This window comes from Pollicipes pollicipes, unplaced genomic scaffold, assembly GCF_011947565.3.
Source record: "Pollicipes pollicipes isolate AB1234 unplaced genomic scaffold, Ppol_2.1 Scaffold_4002;HRSCAF=4701_pilon_pilon_pilon, whole genome shotgun sequence".
In the NCBI taxonomy this organism is placed as follows: Eukaryota; Metazoa; Arthropoda; class Thecostraca; order Pollicipedomorpha; family Pollicipedidae; genus Pollicipes; species Pollicipes pollicipes.
This window is the reverse complement of record NW_023596420.1, coordinates 29,051,148-29,066,342: the sequence shown is the minus strand read 5'-3', so window position 1 is coordinate 29,066,342 and position 15,195 is coordinate 29,051,148. Positions and strand designations below refer to the sequence as shown.

Here is a 15,195-nt window from a genome sequence, read left to right as displayed (position 1 = left end):
GCCTCCCGCCGCCGCCAGAGTCCCGACAATGTGGTGTTCGTCATGGACGCGGCCATCGGCCAGGCCTGCGAGCCGCAGGCGCGCGCCTTCAAGGAAAAGGTGGACGTCGGATCGGTCATCGTCACCAAGCTGGACGGCCACGCCAAGGGCGGTGGCGCCCTGTCAGCGTAAGTAGACGCCGGCTCCTCTGGCTTGCATGGGCGTCTGCTTCCGCTTTGTTGTTTGCTATGAACAGTCGCATCCGGGTTGTTCGCTCGTAAGGTGGGGTGATGCGTTCATTTTGTCACGGTTGCATTTGATGGTAAGCACGATTGTGCTTAAACATAACTCATTAATTAATTAAGTGTGGCATGTGCACAATTTGCAGTTTTATACGTACGCTGGCATCGATGTACACGTCGTTGGTTCACTACCACTGTTGTGGGCGTAAAACGAGCGCGGTAGTTAGCGCGCCCAGAACCCATCAGTCACCAACCACCGTGCGGGCGCCGGCAGCGTGGCGGCCACGTCGTCGCCCATCATCTTCATCGGCACGGGTGAGCACATCGACGACTTTGAACCGTTCCGCGTCAAGCCGTTCGTCTCCAAGCTGCTGGGCATGGGCGACATCGAGGGCCTGATCGAGACCGTGCAGGACCTCGGCCTCGAGGACAACGAGGAGCTCATCAAGAAGCTGAAGCACGGCGAGTTCACGCTCCGTGACATGTACGAGCAGTTCCAGAACATCATGAAGATGGGGCCCTTCTCGCAGATCATGGTACGTGGATCGGGGATCACGCCGTACGGACGACAGGAACTGAGTGTAGGGCGAGAGCAGCACCATTTGTCGCTGGCGTCTATCCTTGCTGTTGGTATCGACTTAAAGTAACCGTGATTTTGGTCCTCAACCATCGTAGCTGTTGTCCAGCGGGATATCTGTCGCACGTTTTGTGGCCCGTGTCATACAAAGAACAAGTCTAATAGAACACTGTTTCAATGCCAGTTTTATAACACGTACTGTAAGGCATGCTATGAGACACATATGTTATGCATCAAGAAGTTACAGCAGCCTATAATAATGTGAATAATGAAACAGACGGTGCGACTTCAAGTACGTTGTCACGTTAGCGCCATATTTACACATCAGAAGAGCTGCTTACAAGGCGCGTTAGGTACCTGTGGGCGCCCCGCTGTTTTTGCTACGTTGTCCACGTAACTTGGCTGGCGATAGTCGCGTCCGGCAAGGTCCAACATCCACCGCTAATAATGGATCGTCAGTGGCGGTTTTGTTCTCATGGCCTGTCGAGGCCGCTTGCCGCTGCTGCATTACACAACGCCGGCTGCCGTTGGGCAGGGCATGATCCCGGGCTTCGGCCAGGACTTCCTGTCGAAGGGCGGCGAGCAGGAGTCGACGGCCCGCCTGAAGCGACTCATGACGCTCATGGACAGCATGAGTGACGGCGGTGAGTCGGCGGTCCGGGCCGCTCCCTCACCGGCCCTGGTGGTCTGGGCCGGCCCGGACCGCGAGCCGGGTCGCCGCAGCGGACCGGGGCCTTCCACCACGCGCGTCGATCAATTGGTCGCGGCCATGACGGTCATGGTAGCTCGCCGTGATGTAGGAGTTAAAACGATCGCGAAGATCCTGGGAATTGGTTTAACTGTGTCATGGTTATCGGTACGGAGATCAGCGCTCTCAGCCATGAACGTTTGCCCCCGGTAAATACTATGGCCCTGCTGCGTCGGTGTGTCAGTCAGCTGTGTGCTGCGTCGTGACCTAGTGAGTGTCGCCGGCGGCTGGCGGCCGCGGCCGTGTCGTCTATGTGACCCCGCCCGCCGGCCGGCCGTCGGCTGGCTGCCGCGGCCGTGTCGTCTGTGTGACCTTACCCTCCCGTCGGCGGCTGGCGGCCGCGGCCGTGTCGTCTTTGTGACCCCGCTCGCCCGCCTGCCGGGCTGGCAGCCGCGGCCGTGTCGTCTGTGACCCTGCCCGTCCGCCGGCCACAGAGCTGGACAGCCAGCTGGGCGCCAAGCTGTTCACCAAGCAGCCGAGTCGGATCACACGCGTCGCCAACGGCGCTGGCGTGACCGAGCGCGAGGTGCGTGACCTGCTCAATCAACACACCAAATTTGCCCAGGTGGTCAAGAAGATGGGCGGCATCAAGGGTCTGTTCAAAGGTGAGCCGGGCTGCCGCCTGCGGCCCTCCATGCCGACCCTTGGGGCGGCGCAGTGTGTGTGTACAGGGGGGAGGGGGAGGGGGCGATCCGCGGGATTTTTTGTGTGCTTTGCATTTGGTGATTCTGTGAAGAGCGGTTTGAAGCGACAAACCGTACACTAATTATTAAGGGTCTTGTTTATGTACGTGATGTATGCTCTATGGTGTTTGCCCTTGGCACCTCACCTTTGAGGAAAGCGTTTGGGTTGGACGAACAGTTAAATGATTGGGTTATCACAGATGAGGTAATCTACCTTAAGCGGCCTTCATCATCATTGAAATGCGGAAGGAAACGTACACAAGCAGATGAAAAACGGGGAATGTGGCTTGCATTAGCAACAACTCTCGTTTCGCCACCTGAAGTCATTTACTGATGGCGCGCTGGCACTCGTGCACCGGCCGTCTACTGAGGCGAGCCTCAAGCCGTTGTGCCGTCCATGTTCCTACGGTCCCGTCGGCACCTCCCCTGACCCCTCCCCCTCCCCCTCCCTCGCTCCAGGTGGCGACATGTCGCGCAACGTCAACCAGAACCAGATGGCGAAGCTGAACCAGCAGATGGCGCGCATGATGGACCCGCGCGTGCTGCAGATGCGGCATGGGCGGCATGAACGGCATCCAGAACATGATGCGCCAGCTGCAGCAGGGCCAGGGCACGCTGAGCCAGTTCGTCGGCAAACAGTGATAGCCGGGCGGCGGCGGAGGCTGCCGGCGCGTGGCACGGGTGACACGGCCGTCCCGGGCGGCATGGGGAGGGAGGGGGAGGGGCGGCGCCGTCTGACGGTCCATTCCAGCCGGGCCGCCGCTGGCGGGGGTGGCCACGGTCATGAGCCCGGGCCGGAGCTCGCTGTGGTCCGGTGACGCCGCCCAGGCGTCCATCGCCTGGCGGCAGCGGCCTGCGTGACCTGTTGGGCCGCGGCCGTGGAGCCGGATGGTGGCGTGCGTTTGCCGTCCGGCTGATCTGTGGAGGTTTCAACTGTCGGATGGAGCGATGCGACTGTGGGCTGGTTGTGGTCCGTGGGGCTGATTGTGTGATGAATGTCGCGTGACAAGACGGGGCGCGGTTTTATTCGACTTCATTCGCAACGGATGTGGCATAGTGTGAGTGCTTCACTTTGGTCTTGATCGCAGTCTTGTTACTGTATATGTGAAACTGTTTATAGATATATGAATAGCAGGTGGTATTTAATGTGGGTATGCTGTAAATACACATGTTCTTACAACCTTGTGATTGATGGATTTCAAACGCTGGGGGGGGGGGGGGGGGGTCATGTAAAGAGCGTCATTTAGCCACATGTGGCCTCACAGGCGACGAATGCTGAGAGTGACATTTCTGAATTGAATGAATCGAGAATGTGCGCAGACGCGCAGGACTCGGGTGGGGGGGGGGGGGGGGGCACCTTCTAGAGCCGCCCTAAGCTGCGGCATAAGGTGTTCAGCCTAGAATGTGCACAAGGTCAACATACTCCGCGATCCAGCAGGCTCTCTGATAACTCCAAACAGGCGACGTAGAGGTCATAAACAGGCTTGGCGTGGCAACAGCGCCTCTGTGCTGGCAAGTGGGCGTCCGTCATGGCCGTGAAAGCGCGGCATAGCCGTAACAAATGATGCATGTCAACAAAACCAAAGTGATTTTGTACTTATTCGGTGACTGCTGAAATGGATATTGGCAAGAGGATAACACGCCCGTTACATAAGATTGTAAAGGTCAGAAGCGAACGTGCACGACTCTTCTCGGAAATGGGAGGACCGAGATAAGAAAGCTGCAGGCAAATCAAAAATGTTTACTTGCAACGTCCTGCGCCGCGTTGTTCGCCGGGTCGGTGCCGAGGGCGGACCGCGTCTAAGGAAAAAGTACGCCACGTTGGTGGTCGTGGCTGTTACGCAGTGTTGTTTTGGTGGAATGTATGGTATCTGATGAGTTGGGATGTCGCGCAATATTCTGGGATGTTGAAGTTGACATGTGGGTGTGCGCCAAATATGCCGTTTCAACGTGCTGTGCTGGTACCGTCTGTGTTGGTCGCAGCACATTTGATCATTTACGCCTAGGGAGCTTTGCGGCTTGATCGCTATTTATGTATCAGTCATATGGTTTGGATATTTTGCTCTTGCGAGTTAGCTTTGAAGGCTTGCAGCTATCATATTCAGGAAAAGCAATGGCTCACCCTGTGGCATAGGCTCACACTTCATAGTGTTTTTGTTATTCATTGCAGGAGAACTTTGGCTACTAGAGATAAGGTGTCCCTGCTACATCCATTGTATTTGTAAAACAGGTGTGGGCTCTGTCACAGGGGAAGGAGTCATTCCTTCCAGTTCTCCAAAATATAGCCTGTGGTTCACCCATGACATTAAATATTTTAAAAGAAATGCATTGCTAAGCCTCACATTTTTTAGCCCATGTCAATTCTGATTAAAGGGATATGCACTAAGCTCATAACCCATTTTTTTATCAGGGGGCCAATGTCTGATACCAATTTTCATGTGTGAATGATGTGGATAAAAATATGTCATCACCAGTCATAATAACAAGGTAGCCCAATTTTCCAAGGCATTGTTGCTCACCAACTGTCAAGTAGACATTACATCTGAATTTCAGGGTCCAGTGTGATAAAATATATGGCTCCCATTTGAATTCAACTCATGATTATTCCCCATAGTTATCACCTGTGGTGTATGGCCAACACCCCTCACTGTTTAAATTGGGCAGGCTCAAAATGAAATTTTGGCTGAGTGATTATATGTTGCTAGACCAAATTGCATTTTGAAGTATTGGGTGTCATCCATTTTCATGTTGTTTATGTACTACATGCATGACAGCTGCTTTACATCTTGGCAAACTTGGTAATTAGCCAATGTCAAGGCTTAGAGATTGGGGCCTTAGATTGTTTCTGTCAACTTTTTTTCTCTCCAGGTTTGAGGTGCAAACTTAAATCAGTTGACGGTGCCAGCCAGGTTATCCCACCCACTTGGGCTGCTGAAGAATGTGACTGGGCTATATCCCTTGCACATTTGCTCCACACTAGTCCATTGAGGCAGGGAATGCTGCAAACATTCCTTGAGATGAGAGATTCAGAATTGAGTGTTTATATCTGCCCTCAGATTTGCAAGGGCCTGTTCCACTGACAACATGGCTTCCAAGTACATTCTCCCCAACAACCAGCCATTCTCCAGGCTGGAGTGTGAAGTGGCATTTAAAGGTCTTTCCAAGAAAGAGCAGCTGTATGCCCACCACATTGCACAGGCCTCCTGGAAGGGTGGACTCATTGTTCTGCTGCAGGTAAGCATTTCCTCCAAACAAAAGCTTTCGTGATACAGCTGTGATCTGTTAAGTGTTCTCACCTAGCTACACCTCATCACTAGAGTGAGATGTAGCACTGATTTACTTCCAGGTGGTGAGAACCTTCAAACCTGTGTATGGTATATCTGGCCAGATCCTGGCTCTGTGGTCAGGGCCTAGACACCACCTAGAGTGCATTGAACTGCAGCATCCACAGGGTTTGGCCGATAACAAAGGGAAGCCTGGGTATGGAATAAGCAGATTGTCAAGTATTTCTGCTTCTGTACCCTATAAAAAACTAGGCTCTATCTTGTCTGAGAAATGCCTGTTGGATCCAGTACCTCCAGTGACTGACATTCGCATCACTTTTCAGACATCGCCTGAGTCACCTCTCATCTTTGTTCTGCTGCATCGTGTTTTCCGCCAACAGAGCTGTGAAGAGCTGAAGCAAGTAGCATTTGACAAGTGCAACTTCTCAGAAGATGACTGGAAGGTATGCAGATTTGTCTGAAAGAAAGCAAGACTGGAAGGTATGCAGATGTGTCTGAAAGAACAAAACACTCAGCTGGTGCCGAAGTTGTGCTAAGATTGGGAAGGGATGCCATGCACACTCATCTGCACATCTTGTCTCACTTGAAGCTGATTCTGGCACGCATGAGCTGCCCATGACCCGCGCTGTTATGATGCGTGATCATGTACACTGGAGCCATATTTCGACGGCCGTGTCCTGCCTCAGTCTCACTAAGGCAGAGTTTAACATTGAGCCACCATCTTGGGCATATGGTTTGATGAATATGCTCTAACTGGGCGGATGGGCGCGCGCAGGCGTTCTTGGTGTACAGCAGCTCCATCTACTCGGACATGGGGAACTACCGCGACTTCGGCGACACCAAGAAGGTGCCGGGCCTGGCACAGGAGAAGCTGGCGGCGCTGATACGCGCCTCGCGAGCCTACGAGCAGGACAGCAAGACCTTGGAGCGCCTGTTGGATGGCTGTCTGGCGCGACTGTACGTGCTCAACGACAACGTAGCGCAGCTGGGACTCGGCGACAAGGTGAGGGCGACGCCGGTGAGCAGCGGGGGTCTGTCCCGCGAGAAAGCCGCGGCACGAACCCCCGCTGCCGGGCCGCACCCGGGAAAGGGGACCACCCGGCAGGAGGCTGCTCTGTGACTAGATCTAGGTCTCGGGAGCTCTCGGACGTGCTGGTTTTCCGGTTTTAACGACTTCGTTTGCTTTGACATGATCTCACTCCGCTGGACGCTGCTCGTGCCGCTAAGCGCCATCAGTAGACGCGTGTGCTGCTCGTACGACTTGAATAGCTACTCGGAGAACGACGACGTCACTTCGGTCCGCACGCTCGCCCCTGACGATTAGCGATGTGCTTGGGGACAGTTCCTTCTTTCTTGATTCCAAACACTCTTTTCGTTCTTAAAATATATTGATTTTCAACTCATTTTCACACCATACTAGTCAAGTAAAAGGATCGTTTGGGCGCAAAATGGCCATTGCAGTCGACACGCCCGAAAACATCAATGAACAACAAAGAATAGCTACAATGATCTTATGTTCTGAATATCAACTGGCTTGGCCACCTGCTATTGACAGCATCATAAGTTTTGTGATTATGTGCTTGTTGAGTCAGAGTTGGATCAGTGTCTGCGTGTCAGGTGCTGATTGGTTGGTTATCTTGTCCCACGCAGGGCATCACGACGTACTTCTCTGCCAACTGCACAGACGAGGACGCCGAAAAGGCCAAAGAGTACATGAAGCACAAGGGTACTTGAGCCTTACAACAACCGCCTCTTCAAGTAACGTTAGTGGACGGCGTCACCCACGACGAGGTGGGTTTCCCAGAGACTGCATGCTGGTCTGAGGGGGGGGGAGGGGGGAGAGCAGGTCCCTCAGGGGAGGCAGGGAGGGAGTCTAGTTCTTGTTGTGCCCTGTGGGAACCGCGACAGCGCGGTTCTACACCCGTCCGGTTCGGGCGTCCTGCGGCGGCGGCGGCAGCTGACCGTGCCGCGCGTGGGTGCGTGGCCTCGTCGTCCGTCGCGCGACGACGCCGGCCCGGCAATGACGCGGCGCGCGTGCTCGCACGCCACCAGATCCGGCGGCCTCGGTGATGTCTGACGGTGACGCGGCGGTGACCTCCGGCCCGGAGGAGTACCAGGGCGCCAGTTCAGCGTGGCACGTGGCGACTACTCCGGCCTGCTCGCCATGGTGGTGGAGGAGCTCAAGGAGGCCATTGGGAGACGCCTGCTCCCTGCTCCGCGCGGCTACCTGGCGCCGGATGAGCCCAGTCTGACCCCTGCCGCTTCGGTGCGGGCTGCACCCTCGGAACAGTGCCACGGGGAGTGGCCAGCGCTCTGAGATGATGCGGGCTTCCTCTTGGAAATGTGTCATTCCATATGGCGACCGGTTTTTTTTTTGCATTTCGCGCGCACCTGAAATCCGCGCCGTCCGCCATGGCGGTACTGCTCCGTCTACCAGACCGCTCGCCGTAAAACAAGTGCCAGTCGTGCTGCCGGCTGCTGTCGTCTGCGCTCCGGAAGGCGCGGCGCGGCGCGGGATGGCCGCCGCGCGCCGCCGCTGACCGGCCGGCTGCGGCGTGTGTGTGCTGGCAGGAAGCACGCGGCCAACGCGCACGAGGAGGGCATGCTGGACGAGTACGTGCGCAGCTTCCAGACGGGCGCGCTGGCGGCGCACAAGGACGGCAGCCGACACTGGATCAAGAACAAGGGACCCTCCGTCGAGACGTGAGGAGAGCCCGGCGGCGGCGCCGGCCTCGGTGGAGGCATCCTTGCCGCCGGACTTGGTGGACCCATCCTTGCCGCCGGACTCGGTGGACCCATCCCTGCCGCCGGACTCGGTGGACCCATCCTTGCCGCCGGACTCGGTGGACCCATCCTTGCCGCCGGACTCGGTGGACCCATCCTTGCCGCCGGACTCGGTGGACCCATCCTTGCCGCCGGACTCGGTGGACCCATCCTTGCCGCCGGACGCGGTGGACCCATCCTTGCCGCCGGACTCGGTGGACCCGTCCTTGCCGCCGGACCCGGTGGACCCATCCTTACCGCCGGACTCGGTGGACCCATCCCTGCCGCCGGACTCGGTTTACTCATCCTTGCCGCCGGACTCGGTGGACCCATCCTTGCCGCCGGACTCGGTGGACCCATCCCTGCCGCCGGACTCGGTGGACCCATCCTTGCCGCCGGACTCGGTGAACCCATCCTTGCCGCCGGACTCGGTGGACCCATCCTTGCCGCCGGACTCGGTGAACCCATCCTTGCCGCCGGACTCGGTGGACCCATCCTTGCCGCCGGACTCGGTGGACCCATCCTCGCCGCCGGACTCTGCACACCCAAATGCTGAACTGTTCGTCGCTGTTGTAGGATAATTTAGCGAGCTGTACTTCGCTGTGCAGCTTTGTATGTAAGATGAATCACAGTGGGAATGATGAAAGGGACAGCGGCCACTCTCGTAGTACGAACCTCTCGCACGACTATTTCCGCAAACAGGACAGCAAAAAGATAACGAGAGACGTATGTTGACAAATATATAATGGGAAGACAACATAGTGAGAGATGGTAAAGATGTCAGTTCTATCGTTAAGTGGTGTTATTCTTTGTGAAGGCCAGCGTTCATTGTAACGTGGCGCAAGGCGGCTGGGGTCGACAACTTTTTGCCGGTTTTTACGGCAATGTGGCAATGGCATGTGGGGCCTTTAACCTGGCCATGTGCATGTCCGTCTCGTTGGTTTCGCCACAGGTCTCATGTGCCGGTGTGTTAAACATCGCTCTTTTGGGTAGACCATGCGCCACGCTCCGCATCCTCCCCGACTGGGTGGCCTCCTGGGCCAGCCGCGTCAGTGAGCGCGCTGCCGTGCTGACGGTCGCGCGTCGTCCGCAGCTACATCGGCTTCATCGAGACGTACCGCGACCCGACGGGCATGCGCGCCGAGTGGGAGGGCTTCGCCGCCATGGTGAACGGCCCGATGAGCGAGAAGTTCGGTCGCCTGGTGGCCGCCGCCGAGAAGATCCTGCCCCGGCTGCCCTGGCCTGAGGTACGTGTGCTCCTAGCTCCGTGGGTGCGGTCCGGAGGCTCGAGTGTGTTCGGCGATAGGTGCGCCGCTGATCGGCCGGAGAGATCACCAATGTCGTCCCGTGTCGAAACATCTCGACTATAGGATGCTGTGACCTAGACGGAGAAAGTTTGGGTCATCACCACTGCGCGGCCATCTTGGCCTGTGTTGTGTCCAGTCCAATGTTCACCCGAAACATCTGTGTTTGTTGGAATACGTCTGTGTTGTGTACCATGGATTTGTCGCAATACAGTGTTAATTTTCTCGATTACAATATCCAAGGCCGCCCAGATTCATAGCCAGTCGTTTTTTCGAGCAATGATCTTTGTGGCGTCCCGCCCGAATGCTACATCAGTGGACCTGCGCCCGTGGGATTCTCATGCGAAGGTGGCCGTTCTAACATATGGATCAAACATATTGGTACCGGTTGCCGCAAGCACTTCACTCGCTTTATGCCTAGCGACCTGCGCAGCGTCTGAGCGCCCGTGGCTGCGTCTGAGGTGGTCAGTAGCGGGCCGCCGACCCGCCTCTTACACGGAGCCCCCCCCCCCCCTTCCCTTCCCCCCGCTGGCAGGCGTACGAGAAGGACCGCTTCCTGAAGCCGGACTTCACCAGCCTGGACGTGCTGGCATTCGCCGGCAGCGGCGTGCCCGCCGGCATCAACATCCCCAACTACGACGAGATCCGCCAGGAGGAGGGCTTCAAGAACGTCTCGTTGGGGAACGTGATCACGGCCGCCTACACGGCCTCGGTGCTGCCGTTCCTCGGGCCCGAGGACGCGGAGCTGATGCGCCAGTACCGCACGCAGGCGTTCGAGGTATGGGCCGCGGTCCTGACCTCCGCGCGCATTGGGACTGGGGTACGGTGGTGGTCACCTGGTGGGATGAACAGGATGAAGCTGGTGGGGATGTTTGCGCGGATTTGCCGCGGTGCTGCGCTTCGGTGACGGTGGATAGGTGTTATGAACTACCTGAAGACTATACCTGAATGTTATATTTTGTGTTAAGTTGTATTTTGTTTATGCCCATCTCTTTAACTTTGGACGCATGTCTGCTCATTTGTCACTGCCCGGATACAGGCCCCTGGGCTAGTTGGACTAGTGGGCTGAGTTTGGGTTTGCCTGTGTGGTTGTCATACCATACAGGCTCACTTTATGTATCTGAGGCACATTGTTCCATGCTATATACTTTTTTGCTACGCCCCGATGATTTGTTTTTTGTGTGTGTTTTGAGTGTCCATGTGTTTGGTATAAGTACTAAGTGTTTATGTTGTGACGAAATCATGTTTTGATTGTACCACGTTTACGGAGATCCTTTGCGTAAGTGGTGGTGGCGGCGGAGGCACGTCTCATGTGCGCTAGAACCCAGCTTGTCCTTCCCTGTCTTCCGCCCCGCCACCCTGAACAAACTTAGAATGAACGCTAGGTAGAGCGTGGTAACGAATGGTTTGAAGCCGCTCCCACGTCTCCACGCGCCAAACCCGTGATGGTTCCCTCGCGTCACGCGCCTGGCTGGACGCTCATCTGCAGGTCCAGGTGGGGCTGCACGAGCTCTTCGGCCACGGTAGCGGCAAGCTGTTCGCCAAGGACAAGGACGGCAAGCTGAACTTCGACGAGAAGACGGTGAAGCACGCGGAGACGGGCGAGCCGGTGAGCGGGGGGCGGGGTCGGGGTCCCGCGCGGCCCGGGCTGTGGCCGCTGTCCCTCAGACAGCGCCGCCCCGCCCGCGGTGGGGTCCGCCACGCCACGCGAGCCGCGCGCCATCCTCGCCGTCGACACATGTGAGACGCGGCCGGGATGTGTCGCTGGTGGGCCGCCGTGACCGGGACACGTCACCGCGGAGGCGCGGCTGGCGGTGACGTGCCGCTGGCGTGTCGACACCGGTGCTCGTAATCCGTTGCCAACTCCGCTGTGGTCGGTCGTCGGCTCCGGCTGTGTCACGTTCGCCGCCGGTGCGTCGTTGGCCGGATGGGATCGGTGGCCGTGAGCGGCAGCGGGCGCCCGACCCGCCCGACTGTGACGCGCCTCGTGGCCCTGCCGCAGATTACCAGCTTCTACACGCCGGGCGAGACGTACGACGGCGTGTTCACCGACCTGGGCTCGGCGTACGAGGAGTGCCGCGCCGAGTGTGTCGGCCTCTACCTGTCGCTCGACGACGAAGTCATGGAGTAGGTGGTCGGCGCGCTTGGGCCGCGGCTTCGGACCGGGGCAGGGAGGGGGCGGGTGACGTGTGGAGGGTCGTGCCTAGGGCAGGTGGGGTCGAGACGAGGCTGTTGTGGGAGTCGTGGCGTTGCTCTCCGAGTCGTAACGGCCCTTTGCGGGCTGTGATGGCGGTCATAAAACTGTGCGCTGACATCCGGAGCTCGTCAAGGGACATTTTTTTGTTCAGGAATGTTTCACGGTTTCGTGATGATAATGTCACATGTATGCAAAGATACGCGCCAGATGTTTACAAAGGACTCGCGTCGGGGCATCATTGGTGCTTACGTGCGCGATTTGGCCGCCAGTCCAGGTGATCACTCGTTACAGCGGTGGTCGCCGCCGGCTGCCGTCGTGCTTATTTGTTTCGCGGCGTGACCGGCCCGTGACCTGACCTGACCTTGACCGGACCGTGACCTGACGCCGTGTCGTCCGGCCGGCAGCATTTTCTCCGTGGCCGAGACACTGCGCCCCACGCTCGTCTACGTCAACTGGCTCAGCCTGCTCTACAACGGGCTGGCCAGGGCGCTCGAGATGTACTCGACCGAGACGAAAAAGTTCATGCAGGTAACGGGCTCGGTCGGGTCAGGTCAGGTCACGCGGCGCCGCCGGGGCCGCCGCCGTAACGCCGCCCCGCCGCAGGCTGTTCGACTGTCGCGGCGACACGGGCCGGCTCGTGACATACGTCAACTGGGTGGACAACCTGTGGGACGGGTTCGCCAAGTGTCTGGAGCAGTACGACGCGGCGGCGCGCAAGTTCATGCAGGTGACGGCGCCGGCGGGTCGGACGGGGCGCGCGGCGCGGGTGCTGTGTTCGCCGGCGCGCGGCCGGCCTGCAGGTGTGGCGCGGGACGCCGTGAGCCATTCAGTTCTGAGCCTGGGCCTGGACGGGGTGCGGTGCGAGGCCGGGGCTGTGGGATGTGACCCAACATCCCGTCCTGCCCTGTCGGCTGGTGGCCTTTGATCTGCCGCTGATGTGGAGAAAACTGGCGAGCCCGTCGCTGGCGGTCGCGTCTTGTGGCTGGCTGCCAGTCTGCTTAAACAGTTTGCTGGTGAAAGTATGTATACTGATCAGTAGTCTGCACGCTGGAGCGGACGGGCTCTGTGCCGATTATACAATCTTCGTTTACGCTGAGTGCAGGCGGTGGTGGTACGGCGCGAGTAATCTGTAGAGGAATGTGGGCACTGAGTGCACATGTGCTGACGGTGATCCGCCCCAACACGTCCTTTGCGGAGGTGTTGCGCAGTTATTCGGCAGCGCCCAGAGCTGCGGATATGGGTGAAAAAGTCTCGCCCAACTCATGTGGAGACGATTCCCTACGGATGGCTAAGTCGCCCCTTCAGATTTCTGCTCGAAGTGCGCTCCAGGCCGCTGCAGTATTATCGGCAGCGATCAGCTCCCGGTTCACCGGGAGACGTCCGACGCCATGAGCGCCCCGGTTCCCACGCGAACCGCCATCGCCAGGCTTGCTGCACGGGCAGGGCTCCGCTGCTCCGATCCGACGCCCCTCCGATGTGGAGCAAGCTGGGACCGCCGCTCACGCCCCCCCCCCCCCCCCCCCCCCCGCGTCCTCACAGGCGCACAGCCGGGCGCGGTACGTGATCCTGCGTGTGCTGCTGGAGCACGGCGACGGCGTGGTGAGCATCGAGGAGCGGCAGGACGCCGACGGCCGGCCGGATCTGCTGCTCACAGTCTGCCGCGACAAGATCCACACCGCTGGCAAGAAGGCCATCGGCGACTTCCTCACCCGGCTGCAGGTGAGTCGACTTGGCAGAAGGCCGCCGCCGCCGCCGCTCCGCCACGGAGCGGCGCGGCGGCAACGGCGCATCCGAACACGGACCCGAGCTGGCTGCGGACCACAACGGGCTGCTGTTACGAGAGCCGCTCTCGTAACAGCAGCCCGCTGTGGCGTCCGTGGCGTGGTGGCAGCATTCTGTGGCAGGGCTAGCAGCGGACAGACACCGTCACCGCGGCTTAGAAACCGTGGACTTCATTGCCAGGGTTTTCATCACAACTGCCCCCTGTCGGCTATTCCTTTTATCGCCCTCATTTTCTTCCTCGGCGCCTTATTTTCCTCCTGTGTCTTTGACTTTACTCCTTCCCTATACATTTCTTATTATCCTCTTACGTTCCTCGTGCAAGTCTCCCCCTGGCCATCCTGCCGGCACTGCCCCCCCCCCCCCCCCCATCGCGCAAGAGGCGTCGCTGGACGGCCTCTCCCGTGGCGCGTCGGCGCCAGCCCGCGCCGTTGGAGCCGGCGCCGGGTTTGGACTGTGTGCTGCTGCCGGCAGGTGTACAAGGCGACGGCGGACGTGGCGGCGGCGCGCGCCATGTTCGACCACTACTCGGAAGTGCCTGACAGCGGACTGCACCCCTTCGCCAAGTGGATTCCGATCATTCTGGAGAAGAAGCAGCCGCGGCGTTTCCTCGTGCAAGCGCACACCGAGCTCAAGGGTGAGCCGACGGCGGGGGGGGGGGCTCCAGGGTCGGGGTGCAGCCGGCACGGGAGAGGGAGCGGCTGGCGCAGGCGGACCGAGGGCGAGGGCGGGGGTGCCTAGTGGAGCCCCGTTGTCTTGTGTTCGCTTGGTGTGTGTTAAATTGGGGGGGGGGGGGGCAGTTGCTGTTCAACCACAGATGTAGCGCTGCTCGAGCTCGCGGGCTCTAGATGGGCGATCGGTGGGGATGCGTTCCGAAGTCGGCCATGGGAGCGATGGGGGAGGGCACGCGTCGGTCATTGATTGTGCTCATCAGGTAGGTCAGGCCGGTGAGTTTTAAAGGAATCAGTTACCGTGTTGGAGCCCGTCACATCGAGCACCAGCTCACCATGTGTGTTGTTAACTTTTTCGAAAGGATCTGCCTGGGTTTGCTGAAGTGTAGATGACTGGCGAGTTTAGTGGGGAAGGTAATGGTACTGGAAGTGTCGCGTTTGGCCGTGCGGCAACCATCGATGGGTTTGCTTGTGAGAAGCTAGATGAAATCAGATTACGTCACTACTGTCGCTTTAATTGTTAATTATAATACTTGATTTGATGAGCTGAAATTGATAACTTGATTCAGTTGTGATGCTTTGTTTTGAATTTTTGAATTTTTATTCATCTGAGCTCCGGATTTTGCGCCGGAGGTGGTGGTTTGCCTCGGCGCCCGGCCCTGCCCTGGCCGCACGGGTCAGCGACCCTGACCGGCGGCCCGTCGCCAGGCGACGACGTGCTGCTGCGCCAATACGAGTCGACGCCCGAGGGCCTGATCCAGTCGTTCGTGGACCGCTTCCCGGACCCAGCCATCGAGGACCGCCTGCTCGAGCTGCACCAGAAGGACGCCAAGCACTTCCCCTGAAGCGGCCGGCCGTCGCCGCCCACCTGTGATTCTCCGGACCGGTGTAAGGCCTATTTGAGTCTGGCCGAGTCTGAGACGTCATGCCAAATACACGATTCTCGAGGCAGCCGAACTAGTTGGTCT

At 58.5% G+C, this 15,195-nt stretch overlaps 2 protein-coding genes and 1 pseudogene across 4 annotated transcripts; all 3 read left to right on the top strand.

The window, feature by feature from the left end:
- Positions 1-12: 12 nt before the first annotated feature.
- Positions 13-3,204, top strand: LOC119094350 (signal recognition particle 54 kDa protein-like; annotated as a pseudogene). Its single transcript, XR_005093761.1, has 5 exons — positions 13-167; positions 496-757; positions 1,334-1,442; positions 1,981-2,151; positions 2,689-3,204. The product of XR_005093761.1 is annotated as a signal recognition particle 54 kDa protein-like (transcript).
- Positions 3,205-4,230: 1,026 nt separating this feature from the next.
- On the top strand, positions 4,231-7,830 carry LOC119094349 (dipeptidyl peptidase 3-like). Its single transcript, XM_037217416.1, has 6 exons — positions 4,231-4,263; positions 5,286-5,463; positions 5,837-5,956; positions 6,289-6,516; positions 7,164-7,239; positions 7,622-7,830. Exons 2-6 carry the CDS (start codon positions 5,314-5,316, stop codon positions 7,828-7,830), a joined length of 783 nt encoding a protein of 260 aa, XP_037073311.1. The 5' UTR covers positions 4,231-4,263; positions 5,286-5,313.
- Positions 7,831-8,087: 257 nt separating this feature from the next.
- On the top strand, positions 8,088-15,178 carry LOC119093094 (dipeptidyl peptidase 3). 2 transcript variants are annotated; one of them, XM_037215983.1, is made up of 9 exons: positions 8,088-8,216; positions 9,370-9,523; positions 10,116-10,358; positions 11,070-11,189; positions 11,583-11,707; positions 12,381-12,504; positions 13,317-13,496; positions 14,031-14,193; positions 14,936-15,178. In XM_037215983.1, the coding sequence occupies exons 1-9, from the start codon at positions 8,116-8,118 to the stop codon at positions 15,070-15,072; spliced, it is 1,347 nt and encodes a 448-aa protein (XP_037071878.1). In that variant the 5' UTR covers positions 8,088-8,115; the 3' UTR covers positions 15,073-15,178. The 2 variants fall into 2 exon arrangements, with proteins under 2 accessions (XP_037071878.1, XP_037071877.1); XM_037215982.1 differs by lacking the exon at positions 12,381-12,504 and adding an exon at positions 12,182-12,305.
- The last annotated feature ends 17 nt before the right edge of the window (positions 15,179-15,195 follow it).

Bases quoted from the DNA above. Each gene is read 5' to 3' on its own strand.
- LOC119093094 (XM_037215983.1), top strand. From the start codon at position 8,116: ATGCTGGACGAGTACGTGCGCAGCTTCCAGACGGGCGCGCTGGCGGCG. The intron at 8,217-9,369 runs GTGAGGAGAGCC...CGTCGTCCGCAG, and splicing joins AAGGGACCCTCCGTCGAGAC to CTACATCGGCTTCATCGAGA. The intron at 10,359-11,069 runs GTATGGGCCGCG...GCTCATCTGCAG, and splicing joins ACCGCACGCAGGCGTTCGAG to GTCCAGGTGGGGCTGCACGA.
- LOC119094349 (XM_037217416.1), top strand. From the start codon at position 5,314: ATGGCTTCCAAGTACATTCTCCCCAACAACCAGCCATTCTCCAGGCTG. The intron at 5,464-5,836 runs GTAAGCATTTCC...ATCACTTTTCAG, and splicing joins GACTCATTGTTCTGCTGCAG to ACATCGCCTGAGTCACCTCT. The intron at 6,517-7,163 runs GTGAGGGCGACG...TGTCCCACGCAG, and splicing joins AGCTGGGACTCGGCGACAAG to GGCATCACGACGTACTTCTC.